This window comes from Branchiostoma floridae, chromosome 11 (genome assembly GCF_000003815.2).
Source record: "Branchiostoma floridae strain S238N-H82 chromosome 11, Bfl_VNyyK, whole genome shotgun sequence".
In the NCBI taxonomy this organism is placed as follows: Eukaryota; Metazoa; Chordata; class Leptocardii; order Amphioxiformes; family Branchiostomatidae; genus Branchiostoma; species Branchiostoma floridae.
This window is the reverse complement of record NC_049989.1, coordinates 9,226,636-9,241,779: the sequence shown is the minus strand read 5'-3', so window position 1 is coordinate 9,241,779 and position 15,144 is coordinate 9,226,636. Positions and strand designations below refer to the sequence as shown.

The 15,144-nt window shown below is 38.7% G+C and overlaps 1 protein-coding gene across 1 annotated transcript; it reads left to right on the top strand.

Annotated features, from left to right (window-relative positions):
- The first annotated feature begins 913 nt into the window (after positions 1-913).
- On the top strand, positions 914-15,036 carry LOC118426184. The gene is made up of 5 exons (XM_035835446.1): positions 914-961; positions 11,226-12,309; positions 12,667-12,767; positions 13,295-13,477; positions 13,901-15,036. Exons 1-5 carry the CDS (start codon positions 914-916, stop codon positions 13,916-13,918), a joined length of 1,434 nt encoding a protein of 477 aa, XP_035691339.1. The 3' UTR covers positions 13,919-15,036.
- The last annotated feature ends 108 nt before the right edge of the window (positions 15,037-15,144 follow it).

The window sequence follows — 15,144 nt, the reverse complement described above, 5'->3', positions numbered from 1 at the left end:
GAGCAAGAGAGAGACATATTCGTGAGCCGTGTTGTCAGCTTTTGTAAAGTACATAAATGATAGACTAACTGCTGTCAAATTTATACGAGACTTACATAGCTTAACACAGAAAAGTAGTCTACCGACGTAAAAGGCTACAAAAGAATAAAAAGAATAAACAGAGGGAAGTGACGATATGCATGAAATGTATGAAAAATATAAGAAAAGAGAAGGGCTAGAAAGATTAGTGTGACGATTGGGGAAACAGAGCAAACGCCAACACTGACTTTGAACTCCAACGTGAAAAAGAAACGGGGCGTCTGGAATCGGCATGAAAAGCTTCAAGTGGCGGCACCAAAGACAACTTGGCGGCGTTGGACGAAGTAAGGCATCGTAGATACTTACCTGCAGAAAGAGTTAGATGGGTACATGCCAGGAAACCCTGGGCTCCTGATAGTACCAGACAAAGCCGAATGGACGGCGTAGCCGGCCCGGGTTCCCGTAAGCGAACACGCTGCAGAGCAATTTACACATGTACAGGGTTACTCGGTACTCCTATAAATTTTAGGTACAAACTCTCTTTTTTGCTGAGCCCAAAGTCGAATTTATGAAACACAACAGATGTTTTGTCAGAATAATTTTACGTATCATTACAACATGCAAAAATGGCTGAACAATATATCGTGACTATTCAGATATGAGTAGCAATTTCTCGGTCAAATGTAACTTAGCTTCAAAGAATGAATATGTGAGTCCGGCTATGCATATGTAGGTACTAATATAACGTAGCGGTTATAATGAAAATCACATAATAATTGGTACTGCTGCATTTTTTTTACCTTAGATGAATACATATGATTTTTACTTACCATTGTCTTGTCCCTCTGAAGTTCCAAACAACAAAAAGACAAGAATTGCAAAGTTCAGCAAAACCATGGAGCCGCCAGCCATCGTCTCCGCTTCCCTCTTCTCCGACGAACTGGTAGAAACAAGATATTCGTGCTGTTATATACGAACCTTTCGCCTATTAAACAACTAAGAGTATTGTATGTGACTTTCACACCCATTAAGCTCTCACAAAGACGCTAAAATTTGTCTCCTTGGCAATATCATGTCATTACATCAAAAGCTCATTACTTGATTTCCTACGGACCAAATTCGATTGCAAGCTATGGAATGTCTCTGCCGGAGTTCTGGCTTAAGGGATTGCGATCACCAAGGAGTTTTCATCAACAGGAGAAGTACAAATTACTTTCATTTTTTCCTCAGTTCGTAGCAGGTGTGAACAGAATAATTTACCCACCAGTGCCATAGATACTCCTGGGCATTCCTCTCTATCTCACCCGCGCGAGCTTTTGTTTCCCATTTGTTTTGTGGTCATTTTCATGATGGTGCAGCCCGGGAATATAAACATTGTGTGTGGCGAACTGATTTCAACAATTTTGAGAACGATTTTTAATTGACAGCAGAATAACTTCGGAGTACATACAGAGGAGTTAATATTTTCTCTGACTGAGGGTGAAACTTAGAAGTCATACGACGACCAGCGGCGCTGCCGCTCGGCCCTCGGGATGCGGGCTAAAGGCAAAGTTGTCCGAGGTAGTGTACAAAACCAAGGAGCCTTCATCCTCATTGATGAAAACTCATTCCGATCACATTTTTCGTCCGTTATTTCGCCTTTGGTGTTTATCTTGATAATACGTTTCACCTTGATTGATGTTGGTTTGACTTAAAAAACAACTTATTCCGTAATGCTTGGGAGAATGCCGTAGGGTAGGAAGAATAAACTTTACCACACAAGTAGGTAGAATTGACTTATTCTTGGCTTAGCAGTTCCTTTCTGTTGCTAGATTTCACCACACAAGTAGGTAGAATTGACTTATACTTGGCTTAGAACTTCCTTTCTGTTGGTAGATTTTATTATGAAGAAAGTACTTAGACTGTAATTTTCAACATAGACATTTGGACTTTAATACCCACATTGTCGACTGTACAATGTCGGTCTCTGTGGAGAAATGAAGTAATCTCTTCTATGACATCACTCTCTGTAGATTACAGAAACATGACTGAAACGTGACCTAGTGACCTAGTGACCGAGTGATCAAATGTAGCAGATGATTTGTATAGGGTAGATTCTCTGATGAGTGCCTTTCTTTCAATTGTCTCTTCGTCAAAACCATCATTCCTAATTCTTTACTACCATGTTTACAGGACATAGTCCCTTGTCATGTAAAACTGTCAATTCAAAGTGAGATCATGAGCCAGCCAATTTGATGAATCTGGAAACATTGCAAATTTGCAATCAAGATAAAAAAATCACGTTTAACATTTTAGCTGGCCACCAACTGAGCTGTAATTGAATGAATCAGATTCGTACGTAGTCTAACGGACTACTTTGTAACACCAAGCAGGACTTCAGGCTGACTTCAGTGCACGAAAACCTTGTAAAATGATATGAATGGAGTTGTTTTGAAGCTGCTAGCTCCTAATAGACACCTATAGCTATAGTAAAAGCAAGTCTTTACATTACCTTTAAACAATCATAAACCATATCAGTAGCATCTCGTAGCAGAATTGTGCGATACTCTACTGTTGCATACTTTGGTCATATAAACCTAATAGAAAAGGTTCGGAAACTTGGCAATATACCCGTTGTTACTGTATCAATACTTTGTATCATATAGAAATATATGAATATGGGTCATGCATCTTTGCACATCATATACTTTGACCGTAGATTCATGGGTCGAACACCATAGTTGGTTACCTAATGAGTGAATCTCGGAAGAAATAAATGCTGAAAGATCTCTGCCTACAGCGTTTGGCATTGGCAGTGAAATTTTGGCACACTTTCGGGTGTGTTACCCACGACATGGCACTTACACAAAATCATGATCATAACCGCGTCATTACCAATCAAGTTTTATTTGAAACTAGAAAGGCCGACATTTGCTTGAGAGCAAATACAGCATATTTCAGCCATCTCCCTCTCCATGCAACAATAGACTATTTCAAAATTACCCATTTGAAAATTCACTTTTACTAATGATGGTTTAACCCAAAAATGAATCTTACAAAATTCCCCCGTTCAAGAATGGACTCCAGTGCACCCTATATGAATTTGCACAATAGACCAGTCCAGAAATACTCCCACTGAAACCTTGGCCTTTTGAATAGGAAACCAAATCCAAAATTGAATTTAGCATAAAAGGTATAATAGACCAGTCTAAAAACACTTCCACTAAAAATTGAATTTTGAATCATCACCCGTTCAAAACTGAATTTGAAAAAATCCCCATTCCGTGTGCAAAAAATTGACTCTTCCATGTAAAGGAGAGCAGTCCAAAATACATCCGCTAAAATAGGACTTTGACATAATCACTGAAGTCCAAAAAATGGATTTTAAAAAAAAGCCCCCTCTATGCAAGAATGGACTCTTCCAGAACACCCATGTAAAATTGCAAATTAGACCAGTCCAAAAATAACCCTACTGAAAGACTTTGACAAACTAGAAGTCACCAAAGTCCAAAATATGAATTTTGAAAAATCCCCCCTCCGTGCGAGAATAAACTCTTCCAGCACACATTCTGTAAATTGTAAAATAGACCTGTCCAAAAATACATCCACTGAAAGACTTCACCAGTCCAATGATGAATTTAAAAAAAAAATGAACCCCTCTGTGTAAGAATGGACTCTTCCAGATAACACCGGACTCGCTGATTGGCTGCCACCCCCCCTCTTTAGGATATAGATTCAGGCTAAGTGATTGGTTATCTATCTAATTAGATTAAATAGACATATATGCCAGTAGGTGCAATCTGCAGCTGGGGGTCAACGACCTTAAGGTCATTGACCCCTCTGGCAATAGGAAAATGACAAAAAAATCCCCAAATATATCATTTTGACGTAGTCTATGACAAAAATTCTACATGTGTCATTTGAATAAATATCTAGTGCACCCTTTTACCAAAATTTAGGTCATTTGGTTTTAAAACCAGAGCACAAGAGCCAAAAGTGTACTTTATGGTCATAAAATGGCCAAATAATCGTAAAATTAAGCATTTTGTTGTACTGTATGCCTCAAATGTTATTGAATCCATGTGCGCATATGTCTAGGGCACTCCTATACTAAATTTCAGGTCATTCGGTTCTAAAACCAAGGTACAGGAGCCAAAAGTGTCCTTTTTTGGTCAAAAAATGACCAAAAAATCGCAAAAATAAGCATTTCCTTATACTGTACACCAAAACTGATATTGAATCTATATGGGGGACTTATCAAGGCACATCTGTGCCAAATTTCAGCTGATTCGGTTATAATACCAGGGTACAGGGGGCCCAAATATACAGTTTTGGTCTTAAGATGACCAAAAAACCTTAATAAAATCATTTAAGAGACAGATATGGAAAAAATGAAAAAAACGTCCGAGGGTATTGGCCCACTCTACCCTTGTGCCAAATTTCAAGTCATTCGGTTTAGGAACGACGGAGATACCGTGTTCTGAAGATTTGACAGGAGAAAGAAAGAAAGAAAGAAAGAAACATTACGAATACAATATATTTCACCATACCTATGGTATGGCTGAAATATAATGACCAATAAAGAAGTTTCAATGACACGAGACAAATGCTGACTGAAAAACTATATTCATTGTCAGCTTCTCGCCTACTGATTGTCATGAATTATGCAAATTACATCCAAATCTATATCACCTATGGTCTTGACAGCCCCCTTTTACGTATGTCACATGTATGATGCCCCTCATTTACCACTAAGGAATAATCATGGTAATTTCCTATTAATCATGCAAATTGGGTACTTTTTGCATGATTGATTTCTATCAATACTTTGGCCGCTCTAGTAATGTCATGCCAACCTCACCTGCCTTTTTGCAACATGTTTGTCCTATAATTGAAAACTCGGAATTATATATTTTTCATGTTGATCACTTCAACGCTACATTATGGGATTTGCATATCCCTTGTCGCTTTAACGCTTTAAGATAAACGATTACTTGATAGCTTTATAGCCTTATACTTGATTACAAAATGTCCAATATCCCAACTACCCGGTGACCTAATGTTTTAACTCTGAAAATTTTTAATTCAAATGTACATAAAATCCACTTACAGGGCGCCGTCAGCGTAGGAAATAACTAACCGTAGAGCAATTTATTATATATTAAAACATATATGAATGAATAAATGAAAGACATTCATTGTACACTCATGTCTAGACAGGCTAGGAACAGGTCGTTGATAGTGTGACGTAACGGACACATTCAGAGTAGAAACAGCACTACACGAGTTAAGCTATTCTAAATGATATACTAATATAGAATAGTCATCTTCTAGCTTACTTTGCATATGTGTAGGCGTTTGAACAGATAATGATGATATGACATCAGCCTAGATATTGTTAAATCGTAATTTTAGTACTACATGTAGTCCCACTGACAATGTAAAGTTTACCACTCCGTCTCCGGTGACTCGAGGACCTGTTCGCTCTCATTTTGCATGTGACGTGACACCACGCAGGCGCACACGGATGTGAATATCTCAGTTCCGGTAAACTTGGCAGGTGTTCAGGTACCAGTCGCCATTTTCACTTCCCATTTTCCGACATAAATCTCTCCTCAGTCTAAGTCTAGCCTCAATAATTCTAAGATCAATTTAGTCAAGTAACTGAAACCGGTAGTAAGTGTTTACTACATCATGGAAAAAGAGAGAGGACAAAGAACAGGTGAGGACTGGGTTTGTTCGCATTGTACTAGGCATTAGATGGATGAATGATTTAAATGATTTCTACCTTTGCAGCTAGTCGGCGACAAGATCTCCTATTTCGATCATCGGCTTTTTAAGAATAGTGTCAGTTAAAGACGGTCTGTACACGACTTGGCCCTGTTTTGATTTAGAAGTCAGTTTGCTATTTTATAGCACCAAATGGCTCTAAACAATAGCATCTAAAAATCAAGAAAAATACTAGGCCAGATGGCGTCCAATTGCAAATAAGTCCAGTCTGAGGAAAAGGGCGAAACAAAGACAAAGATCTAAGATGGTTGAGGTGGCTTTCACAGAATCTGTTACGAACAGAATTGTGAAGCTGGTTCACCTTTATCCACGCGAAACCTAAACCCATTGTTAAAAAAACAACAACAGGGTATTTAAAAATTTATGAATATCGAGTAGACGGACAAACTTCGATATTTTCAAAATATTGCAAGTTGAAAACACCATCGACTTTGATATTCCTAAATACCACGTATCGAAAGATACCGGATATAGGTACGTTACCCTGCGGGTAAACGTTAACTAGCGTTAAGTGTAAAAATTCTCCGTTTCCTGCAGAAGACTGCTTTTATTAACATCCTAGTTGTCCCAAAATTATCATTATCCTAATCCTCCATAATGCTTTTGAAGATACCACACGACTATCTACTTGTTGACCATTAGGCAGCTAAACTAGCTGCAGACAGAACTTTCCTAAATTATCAAGGTGAATAAACCTGCTCCAATGTAAAACTCTCAAAAGGAGAATAAAAATGAAAAACTATCTCTGACCTTTCCATCTGATATAGTTTACCACGAAATGCGTTTTCCTGGGGAGGGAACCCGACACAAAATTACATAACATCATCATGAGGAGAAAAAGGTCAACTAATAAATGCGTTAGTTAATTTATTGAAAGTGTACGCAACAAGTAATACAACTATATAACTTAAAGAAGTATCAGCTGTACTGATCGACACGATCTTAAGTCTATATATGGGCCTGACAATGCGGCCTCTTTCATCTCCTTAAAGAAAGCCGCGCTGGTAATTCAAGTATGTCCCGCCATGCATGCTGTCACGTCTTGTACACGTAGCCTCCTTCGCAGATTTCTGAAGGAATTTTTTTGGGGCGAAGCGCTACGCTAATTTGTGATTTTCAACATATAGGTTAACGTTATGCAGGAAAAGCGTGCGGCAAAACTCCCTTTCTCGGCCTAGAGTGCCTTTGCCAATGTTAAAAATCACAAATCAGCGCTCACCAAAAAATAAATATCACCAGTATAGAAGTCTGCGAAGGAGGCTACCTTGTACTCGATCACTCCAAGCATGAACCCCTCCCTTGACTAACTTAGTTAGTCAAAGCACACCACGCCGCCATTGTGATTTGTAAGCGCCGTCGGACCCAATTTGGATAGCACCTTAAAACGAAGGTAATATATATAATTTCTAACCGCCTATATTAGCTATGTTTGATCAGCACTTATTTGGCTCTGGCTAATTTATAACAGTGAAGTCAGAAAACTACTTTGTTTGCACTTTAAATGTACTTTGGACAAACATGTGCAACATGTGACCTCGGACAAAGGCACATTCCAAATCGGAAAAACTGGCAAACCGGATCATTTGCGCGTGTAACGTTGGGACAGGTTTCAACATATAATTGTGCACGTATCCCCGCTCTGCGGAAAGAAAGGAACTGTAGTTACTGTAGTAGACCTAAACAGGTAGGTATTGTGTACTCAAGTCGCCATTAACAACTGACTTCGGATATTCGGGGACGACTAGCGAAATTCTTCTGGCCACAATTGCTGTCTAAAATTGAAGATATATTGCAAGCATATGTTCAATATCCAAAGTCTATGTTTTATTGTAAGACTGCATGCGATGCTTAATAATGTATAACAGTTGTGTAGGGGAGGATGTAAAGAGTTTTATTGACCCACCCCATTTTGAGTATTGGAGTAGCCGTACATGTGGTGGTAATGCTTCATGTCTATGAGTCATCGTCATGTTGGCCAGATTACTTCATACTAATTCTAATCCCATCAAAGATATTTGCCTTCCTTTATAATAGCCAAGCTTTAGATGATTGAGTGTATTGAATAGTCAGCAAAATCTGTAGAGATAAGAGTTTTTTTTAAATGTTGCTTTCTTCTTTTCTCAACAGACACAATGGATCAAAAGCTGGCCAGTAAATGTGTAGGCCCTAGACTCTGGGAATTTTCTTCAAGAGATCACCATCATTCATGTGCAACCAGATGTAAATACTGCACAGATAAACACAGCATAAAGCTGGCATGTCAGGATGTACCAATGGACTATGTGACATAATCTGAAACAATGTTCTGGATAATTCAAGACATACTTTGATGACCAATGCTAAAGAGCATTATCATGTAAAAGTTCAAGAAATGTCAGGTTCCTACCCATCACTGCCAGAAAGGATCTAACAACACGACCAGAAACTGTACATTTTGCAGCTTACAAGGTGAGAAAACTATTATTCTTTTTGCTCTTTAAGACCTTTTAAAAAGTTTATAAAGACCACACTGGGAAGATTATGAATAATGATGTCAAGAGACTTCAAACCCAATACCAAAATGTAAACTTATTATATAATTTGACACATTTTGCAGAGACAATTTGAGAATAGACTTGTGTTGGTTATGGATTAATAAATGACACCTGGTCTTTTGTTTTGTAATATTGCACAGGGGCTTAATAAACTATCTATAAAGCTACAGTACAATTCTAACCTTTCTTCCAACACTAAGGGCTACACTGATCAAATTTTCAAGGTCCACTGGCACCTTCTTCAGGATCAACAATGACCAATCATCCTGATCCTGAAGAAGGTGACAGTTGTCCTTGAAAATTTGATCCAGGTACAGTTTACCTTTGTGTTGAAGGACAACTTAGCATATTGTTGATTACAACCAACACAGATAAGCTTCCATGACAATATAAAGCTCACACCAGGACTTTTCAATTGGTTGCAACAGTTTCTACAAAATGTGGCCATTCATATCATAGAACACTGCTCATCATTGGAATGCAGCAATTTGAACATATATAAAAACAGGCAAAAAGAAATATCCTTGCAGATGTCATGTCAAGTGTTGGATGGGAGAGGGACGTGCTAAAGTTTGTCCTGTTAAATCTTGTTTAGCAGCTGAAAGTGGTCTCAAAGTGAAAAACTTAAATCTAGTTTACCATATTATAATTATCCACAATATATCAAAGTCAGAACAGCCTGATTCTCCACACAAATTGATCTTATAACAAGCCATACATGAAACAGCACACACAAAGGTCCTGATGATTTACTGGCAAACTGATAGGGGGCACTTCAGGGTCCGGCGCTGGTTTTTATGTCAGCGCAACAAAACAACAACTGAGTCAATATCTTTACACACCTGTACCTTACTTAAATGGCATGACTGCTATAGTTGTCAAATATAAGTTAAAGGTTTCATTACACCTTCATTTTATGAGTTTAATTTTTACAATTATGGAAAATGAATAGTTTTGACATATTGTTTTGATGGGCTATAGCGGACAGCAGGCAAACGCTATAGCCCATCAAAACGCTGTACGCATGCGTGTACGGAAACCCGGACATTTACATGTAAGACCAGAGTCTTTCATACTTTTCCCGGCCGTAGGTTTTCCAACATCTGAAAAATGTCATCAAACGTAAGTAGAGGGACACACGTGTAGCTAAGTCTAAAGGAATAATGCACTGTCGTTAGCTCTGTGACACCTTTGTAGTGCAAACATGGCTTCGTCGGGGGAGGGGAGGGCATGTCAACATGAAGCATTTGTGTACATTTTGCCAAAATGTCGTCCGAAGCCCGTGTAATCACCAGGACGTTGGTTGTTCTTAGACCAAAAATGCACATTTAAAGCTGTCACCAACATGATGGCCGAGCTAAATTCTTGATTTGTGACTGGGGCTTAATAGAAATTCAACAAACTAGGTGGGAAAAATACATTGTGGTATTGGTATAGTTTTATCATTGAATGACTGAAATGCCACAAGTCTACAGTCCACCATTCATGTTGTGTATTTCTGGCATTCTGCACATGTAGATAACTCAATCACATAAGGCCACAACGACTTAATTTTATGGATGACATCCTCTGGAGACCCCAAAACTAATGCGAGAGGGCGAAAAAATAAAAATCCAGCAAAGAAAAAAAATGATGCTAAACCACAGGACTATAAAGCTGGCATTATGAACAGAACACGGTTTATCAAAAGAAACAAGTCTTTATTTGTAGGAGGCACATGTAGGTTGTATTGTTCATCTTAGCAGACTCAGCTGAAGTGACCAATATATAATATATTGACGCCCTCAATAATAACGCCCTCCTTTGATGCTGACGCATTTTGATGGTGTTTTCGTCATATCTTACTATACAAGTAGAGGTTAGGCTCCGGCTGTTTTTACATTTTTAGGCATTTTTTTTCGGGTCCTCTATTTTTTACTGTTCTCTTGTCGGCTGTGAGACATCAAGAAAACATTATAAAATTGAAAGTCCGATAAAAACAAAACAAAAAAGGTTTGAAGAATAGCCGGAGCCTAACTTGAACTTGAACTTTATTTATTTGCTTTAAGACAACAAATGTCCATAGCAATATCATAAACATAAAATATAACAATCACAATGAAAAAGAAATCATAAGAGTAACAATATTAAAAGTACCATAATGACAGGCGGAAACAACATGAGAAACAATAATAAAAACAATATATATAACAACAACGCACATAAACGCAAACAATCACGGAGCTCTCATCAGCTGCTTTTCTCTAACAACAGTTGCTAACTGGATAAATTTTGCCAATTGTCTGGAGATGTGTGAAGTAGGGCAGCTTATTATTTCAATAACCTCTAACCTCTGCTTGGATAGCAGTCATATCGTGGTCATATTGCCAGATTTCGAATTCGCGGCAAAGCAAGACGCATGTGCAGAAGTACCGTTTACTACAAAATTAGAACGTTTTGGGGAGTTTTACGACAAACAGACATATGCTGGCCCTTTGGGTCGGCAATTTCCGGGCTTGCGTGGAGCCTTGGAGGAGGTGAATTTTTTTTTTTGAGAGAGAGAGAGCAGGCGAAAACTAATGCGCGCGCGGATGTCATCCATAAAATTAAGTCAGTGTGGCCTAACCAAAAGAAAAATCATATGTACAAGTATCTTTTGAAATTCTACCAGATTACTGCCCAATTCCAGCCCATTATGAGTAATTAATTGGTCATACATGAGATTGACATGATGATGTTCTCATAGATCTTAAATGTAGCATTGAACATTGCAAATAATCCATTAATGTAATATTTCTTTTGTATCATCAACTGCAGCTTCACCTTCCTATAGAAATTAACAAGAGGCCTACATTACAAATGGCCCAAATGACACTGGTTTGCTTGACTATAGCAGACTGATGGTTTTTCATTTCATGTACCCAGCAGCAATCTTGTGAAGAGGATCACCTCTCAGCTGAATCAGCTGCTGAGATTCAGGACTCCATTGCTGCTGTCAGCCAGCCGCTGTCCAAGGCCCCATCATGGGATGATGGCCAATTCCAAGGGGTGCTGGACAGCATTCCTGCTTCCAGGACGTCAACGCTTCCAGCAGCATTTAACCCACCGCCGGAGTCATCCTCACAAGTTCCACCATGGGATGACTGCCCCTTTGAAGGTTTGCTGTCTTGCAGCACACCAGCTCCCGGGATGTCCACCGTTACCGGTAATGCAGCCTTCAACCAACCACAGCCAGCATCACTTCAAGTTCCACCAATAGATGGGGGTTTCCTGGTTCCCGTGTCTTCTGGTACCTCTTCAATTCCAGCTGCCTTCAACCAACAGCAAGATACCAACACCAATCATCCCATGGACGACGCTCCCTTCAGCACCTTGCTGATGGATCAAACAGAGACTTCAAGCTCGTCAGCTCTGTCACTGCAAGTTCCATCGACAGATGACAACCCTGCTGGGGGTCTGCAGGTTTCTGCCATCTGTTCAATTGCAGTGGGCTTCAGCCAACAGCCAGGTACCAACACCAATCATACCATGGATGACGTCCCGTTCAGCACCCTGTCAATCATCCAAGCAGAGGATTCAGACCTGGCTACTCTTCCAACAGCATCAGAAGAAATCCACTTCGAAGACCAGGGAGCCAACCAGCTTGACATGGATATGCCATTCCATTCCGTCTCTATGGATGAAGATGAGTCGGTACCAAAGGCACTATACTCCATGGACCTTTACCCCAGTGCTACCCTTGCAGGATCAGGCCTAGACTCGGGTTTCTTAACTACGCGGCCCTCTGGCCCAACTGATGTCGGGTGCCACCCCTTCCCTGCCGCCTGTACCACTGTAGCTGCTCAGAAGTCCATGTCCAGCATCGCTTCTCCCATGCTGTCAATCTCCAGTCTTGTGTCCCTTCTCAGCCCACCTAATTCTTCCCAAAATGCACCAATTCATGAAATCATGGCACCTGCAACGCTCACCGATACTCGCAAGCCATTATCCACAACATTTGACCAGTACAGTAAGTTACCAATTGTATATCAGTGTAGCATTATCTTCCTTTGAACAGACTCTATACAATAGATAATATCATACCAAATTTCTTGTCTGATAGATAAGACAAAATTAGCATTATGCATACTTAATTGTAGTTTTTTGTTTATCACACACATGTTAAATGGAGAAAAAAAGGAACTCTAAATACACACATTAAAGTGTTTAACACATTGATAAAAGTTCAAGGTATACAAAGAGCAACCTTCAGACTAATTTAACAAATCAAAATATGTGATTCAAATACTAAGAAATGGCAAGTTTGCTCAAGTTCTTTTACAGACTGTTATAATGTACATTAATTATCCTATCATTTATTTTTCAGCTTTGGTATCGATCTTCAATCCTCGTGATGAGAAAGTTGTAGACATTGATGTTCACCCAGGGACACCGCTTAAGGCAGTGGCACATCAATACCGCCACAAGGTCATTATCTCATGCGTTACTCAGTCATAAATAGTATGATGTGAAGATCTAGAAGTATAGTTTTTTTTTTTAATGCTCCTTGATCATCTTTTACAATAAGTCTCAGTAAAACATTTTATGATCATTAAGGCACATTAATAATGCCTATCTCCATGTAACAGTGCTTATTTTTTAATTACAGGGAAAATACATCAATTACATGACGTATGAAAAAAAATGCCATTAACTGTATATACACATGATAGTGAAATGCTTACTTCATTTGAAGCATGAATATATAGCATCTATAATCATCTTCTTTATCAAGGCAGACTGTTTGCCCCAACTAAATCTACTTTACTTTGCCATGAGTCACTATCTTTCATAATGTTCTGCACTACGTCTTAGAGCTGGACCTCAATATCACGATATTCCTTCTTCGTCAGTACTAACAGAAATTGCTTGAGAAGTGCAACTTATACACTGACTGCCTGGCTCTCAATCACTGTTACATGTAGTTTACACTTAAAATCTACTTGTCTGCATAGATCTTTGGAAAACTGAGGGGCGCATGGTTCACCTTCGCTCACTGGTCGTCCACGGAAAAGCTGCTCCTCCCTGCTGACATGGAGATAGAAGGGGGCGGCGAACTCAGCATCCGTGTAGTTGAGGCTGAGGTTGGCCAGTGGCAGTGGAGAATGGATGCAAACGGCATGCTGGAGAAAAGAGAGGTGACAACAACTGAGTTTCTGTCTGTAGATTGGATTGAATTAATGTCAGTGAAACTTTTAATATGTATTCCCTGACAACATATCAGTAAGTGCATTGGAAAAAAGCTGATTGCCCTTTCAGTAAAGTTGTCAGATCAGGCCAAAGCTTGTCATTAATATAATCTTCATTATCAACTCATCTTATGTCACATCATTCATACTCAAGTCATGCAAAATACTTTTCTGAAAAAAATAAAAAACTAGAAAGTAACAATGTACTTACCTTGGCTTTTAATGTTCTTTCTTGCTGATAATAAACACAGTTACTAATCATTATGATTATCATCACAGCAGCTGTTTGTAGCTACTGGTACCATCACTGTAAGGTGAAGGGCTGTAGGGTTTATAAAGTTGTGTGTTCATGGAATTTTCTTTTTGTTCCAGTGGGCAGATGGGAATTGAGCCCTCAACTGATCGTGAAGAACTGCTTCTTCTTACATCTACAAATGTTTCATCTGTGCTTTGTATGAGTAGCACAAGGAACCATTTGGAAATGAAAGAATGACACAGACATACTAGGGCTTTTAGGGCTTCCAGTTTAAATGAAGCATGCTTTTGTCCAGGTTGCAGTTTATTTTCTGTTATAGGTCCACTTAGAAATCATGTGTTACTATTGCCTTCTAAATAGAGTCATGCAGACAAAACCTGAACTTTTTGAAACAGCAGTAAGTTCCTGCATATTGTATCAATATGTTTTGCTGAGGCTGGAGCAAGTAAATTTTATGGATGACATCACTCCATGTATTGATTTTGCCTGATTTTGGAAAAAAACAAAGTGATGGTCAACATATGAAAAAAATGTGACTATATGTACAGTTGTACTTACTTCTATCAGTCCTATGGCAAAACATCCTACCATAATGAGGTGCATTGCTGTTGTCTTTGGTTTCTTGGCGGCATCTTTGGATCATTCTACGTCAAACAACTTTTTATTTATGTTACTAAGTTACTTAAATACATTTAGGAATGGTGGCAACCTCATTGCAAACTGTTATGCAGTAGATATTGAGCAGGTGAAGCCAACCTTTGTTATCAGCTTAGTCACTGCTACCGCATCTAGTCCACAAAACATTCAGAAAGTGTTATCAAGGACCACCAGTATTAACTTCTGTGTATTCTTTATTTTTCCTTTGATACAGAGAGAACTTTTGTATTTCATCCCTTATAGGCCCATTTTTGGGCAGTCTGTGAAATCAATGTACTTGATAAAACTACCGGTTCACAGATCTGAAACAGACATAAAAGTGCCCTGGTATTGTTAGTTTTCTTTGTTATAGAAATGCTCATCATATTCTGTTTAATGTTTATGTTGATACCAGTGTATTATTGAATATAGAAATATAAGCTTTGTTGGTTGTGATACCATGTTTCATTGATTCATTAGTCTCCAAGTCAATTCTATGGTTTACAAATGTGAAAATATTGGTATTTTGTTCTGTTTTGCCCACTACCAAAATTGTTGTTCTGTTATGTATTATGCTTTCAAGTCTTGCATCTACATGTACATGTACCACAAGACTCTTATATGAAAAAAAATTGTACATATTACAAAGTTAAGTAGTCTAAACTACATTGTTGGATCTTCATTTTATCACCTATCATACAAGTCTCTGATATTAATATTATGT

What these genes read in the sequence shown, in the direction of transcription:
- LOC118426184 (XM_035835446.1), top strand. Translation starts at nt 914, where the DNA reads ATGGAGCCGCCAGCCATCGTCTCCGCTTCCCTCTTCTCCGACGAACTG. An exon ending in CCCTCTTCTCCGACGAACTG is followed by an intron (nt 962 to 11,225) that starts GTAGAAACAAGA and finishes TCATGTACCCAG; the next exon opens with CAGCAATCTTGTGAAGAGGA. An exon ending in CACAACATTTGACCAGTACA is followed by an intron (nt 12,310 to 12,666) that starts GTAAGTTACCAA and finishes TTTATTTTTCAG; the next exon opens with CTTTGGTATCGATCTTCAAT.